The following is a 2,867-nucleotide window of genomic DNA, read 5'->3' as shown; positions in this document are numbered from 1 at the left end:
CACAACATAAACATCACATTTTGTTGCTGGGGTCACAAAGAACAAAGTAGCATTCTGTCAACGACCACTCAAAGCCACCACGACAGCCATGGATTGCATGCAGTGGGCTCCCCAGCTGCGAGGCCGGAGAGAGCGGTCGGTGCGGTGAGCCGACGCGCCCGGCTCGGCACCGGCAGCAGGCTGGGCGCCCCCTCCAGGCGCCCCTCCCTCCCCCCACCATCCCAGCCCAAGCCGGACCTCGCCGTCCGCTGGACGCGTATAAGAGGCGGCGCTGCGACGTCGCGGCAACACACACGGCCCGCCATGTCGCCCGTGCCCGCCTCCCGCCTGCTGCTGCTGGCTGCCGCGGTGCTGGCCACCGCCGCAGCCGCCGCCGCCGCCAGCTCGGCCAAGCCCGGTGAGAGGTTGACCTGAGGTCTGGCCGGGTTTGGTAAGGTCTGGCCGGGTCTTGCTGTGGTCTGGTCGGGTCTGGTGCGGGTCACTGACCTCTCGTACCTGATGGACTGGCGACGCGGGGCCGATCCGCTCTCATTGCGAGGGACTATAGAGGAGACGAGGAAGCGTGCGCAGCATACGGAAGGCAATCAGCGATTGCCTCATTAGTACAGACTGCCTGTGGTTTTGTGTCGAGCTACTGCGCAGTGTTGTCGCCAACGGCCCGTACCAATCCATGTGTTTGTAAACATAGACGTAGAAACAGGGACAGCGTCAATGAGACCACTCCCTGCTTTTCACGTTGGTTTTGCTCATCACATAGTGATGCGTGAGAAGTGTTCCCAAGACTAGAGTTGCCTTTCCGGCAGTTTTTGGGACGTTCTATGCCTGGGTTATGGCTACCAGCGACTGAGGTGGTTGACATCTCAAGTCCCGGTTTTTAGTCTCGTGAGTCTGTTCTGCCTCGACGCCTTGGTCCTCGAGCTGCTTTCCATACTTGTCTGACAGTCTACGTCTCTTTCCTACGTCCTACGTCCTGCCCACACGTCCTAATCAGTCATTCCACGAGGCCTTTGATTCGTCATCTCAGAGCAGCACAAGGGGCAGTGGTGTGACCCAATGACGTAACGCCAGCCTCGGCGGCGATGGCGCTCCGCTGGCCGACGAGTGACCCCGGGTCGGCGCCGCCCACAGCCCGCCTGGTGCGAGGTCAGGAGGAGTGGCCCGAGAGCGTTGGCTGTCCCACCGGCTACGTGCCTGACCTGCGGCCTAAAGCGCTCAAGCAAAAGCGGCCAGGTCACGTGGTGTGCGCCAAGGGCAACATCCAGAACTGTGTGATCGGCACCCACTGGTACGTGCTGGACCGACGCTTCTGCTTCAAGTGCACCTGCGTCAACGGCAAGGCCGACTGTCTGGATCACGAATGCCCGCCACCCAAACCTGTCTGGCGTAAGTGCTCCTAACGGGTGCGGCCCGGTGTTGACGCACCGCTGTTCTAGGTGATGGGCAATGAGTCTGATGACCAGGGAATATCACCTATCACTTCAGAAATGTCACCAGGACATTGCGAACGACGCCTGCCATTGCAAATGACGCTTGTCAGTTCATTGTTAAGCATTGCTGCTACATAAAGGCTAAGTAACGCATCGTGTCGCTGAACAACCTCTCTGGTTGTGCTCCACATGAACTACTTCCACCCACGCTTCACTGCGCCATGCATTTACAGCCATCTCGGCTGAGTCGTTTATGCTGGCCTTCGTGCCCGGCTGCCCGAGGCAGCACATGTTCTTCCGCTCAGGGCAGCGGGCGGCCGGTTCTGACTCGCTTGGGTCCGTTGCAGCCACGCGCCAACGCTACCAGTGCAGGAGAGGGGCCGAGAAGGTGTGCCCCAGCCGTGACTGCAAGTTTCTTTCCCGTGACCATCGCTGCGTCTTCTGCGACTGCGGCGGCAGTGGCCGCTAAGCCGCCGGCCGGGCGCCTGACCCAGCCAGCGGCGCAGCGGACCGCTTCGCACAACTCTACAGACTGTGAAGGCGGCATTTGTCGGAGTTTTGAGAATTCCTGCTGGCCCAGGAATATTCTGTCATTGAACTTCATGCTTTTCGAGTACGGCTGGCGGCAAACAAGAGGGCGCTGGCAGCGGCTCAGTACAAAAGACGTGGCTCGGCATCACCCGTGAGCTCTGGCAGTAAAACGGTGATGTCATTTGCCGATCAATTTGCTCGCACATCATATGTTTACCGCATTTATTCTGCTTGTTGATTCGTGGTTTCAATGTGAATACAGTGGAGATCGCCACCCAATACACATTTGCCTTGAATACGGCACTCGATTAAAGTTATCAGCTGAAGCTTTTAGCAACTGTGAAGCAACAAGTCCGAGGGTTTTTATCGATACAAGACCATGGCATGACCAGGTATTGCTGGCCATCGTGCCTCACTGCATGGCGAAGCAATGGATAAACGGCACGGTATGCTGAGCGATGAGCGAACGCTGCCACCGGCCTTTCAGGGGCTTGGCATCAGGTCATTGTACTATTTAGTAACCAGTCCAGCGGGTTTAGGCGACGGTTGAGTTGAGATATAAATCTGCTTGGGATCCACAAATGAATCACAACCGATCGTCCAGCTCGCTCCACGCTCTCTTTATACAGATATTTAATGCAGCTGGTACATCTACGGGAGCTGATGCAACAGAAATGCAATAATGCCGCGTCATGTTTGGTACTCGCACCCGCGGGTGTCGATAAGTGTCCTTTTGGATGCGCCACTGGCCCCGTAAAGTCAAATTTGTCCTGTCCCAACAATGGAATTGCCGCTCCCCCAACCTCTGGAGCCTTAGTGTGTACATGTAGGACATCTAAAATGAAAGCTCAAAATTATATAAGCTTCTAAAGGCTTTTACTAAACGTTTCGCAGCTGAAAGGCACAAGG

The 2,867-nt window shown here is 56.8% G+C and overlaps 1 protein-coding gene across 1 annotated transcript; it reads left to right on the top strand.

The window, feature by feature from the left end:
- Window positions 1-300: 300 nt before the first annotated feature.
- LOC119111738 (uncharacterized) lies at window positions 301-2,280 on the top strand. The gene is made up of 3 exons (XM_037235538.1): window positions 301-397; window positions 1,129-1,383; window positions 1,775-2,280. The coding sequence occupies exons 1-3, from the start codon at window positions 304-306 to the stop codon at window positions 1,894-1,896; spliced, it is 471 nt and encodes a 156-aa protein (XP_037091433.1). The 5' UTR covers window positions 301-303; the 3' UTR covers window positions 1,897-2,280.
- The last annotated feature ends 587 nt before the right edge of the window (window positions 2,281-2,867 follow it).

The sequence above is a fragment of the Pollicipes pollicipes genome, unplaced genomic scaffold (assembly GCF_011947565.3).
Source record: "Pollicipes pollicipes isolate AB1234 unplaced genomic scaffold, Ppol_2.1 Scaffold_7261;HRSCAF=8764_pilon_pilon_pilon, whole genome shotgun sequence".
NCBI lineage: Eukaryota > Metazoa > Arthropoda > Thecostraca > Pollicipedomorpha > Pollicipedidae > Pollicipes > Pollicipes pollicipes.
Note: the sequence above shows the minus strand (reverse complement) of the source record. Positions and strands in the feature narration are given on the sequence as shown.

What these genes read in the sequence shown, in the direction of transcription:
- LOC119111738 (XM_037235538.1), top strand. Translation starts at nt 304, where the DNA reads ATGTCGCCCGTGCCCGCCTCCCGCCTGCTGCTGCTGGCTGCCGCGGTG. An exon ending in CGCCAGCTCGGCCAAGCCCG is followed by an intron (nt 398 to 1,128) that starts GTGAGAGGTTGA and finishes CGCCGCCCACAG; the next exon opens with CCCGCCTGGTGCGAGGTCAG. An exon ending in GCCACCCAAACCTGTCTGGC is followed by an intron (nt 1,384 to 1,774) that starts GTAAGTGCTCCT and finishes GGTCCGTTGCAG; the next exon opens with CCACGCGCCAACGCTACCAG.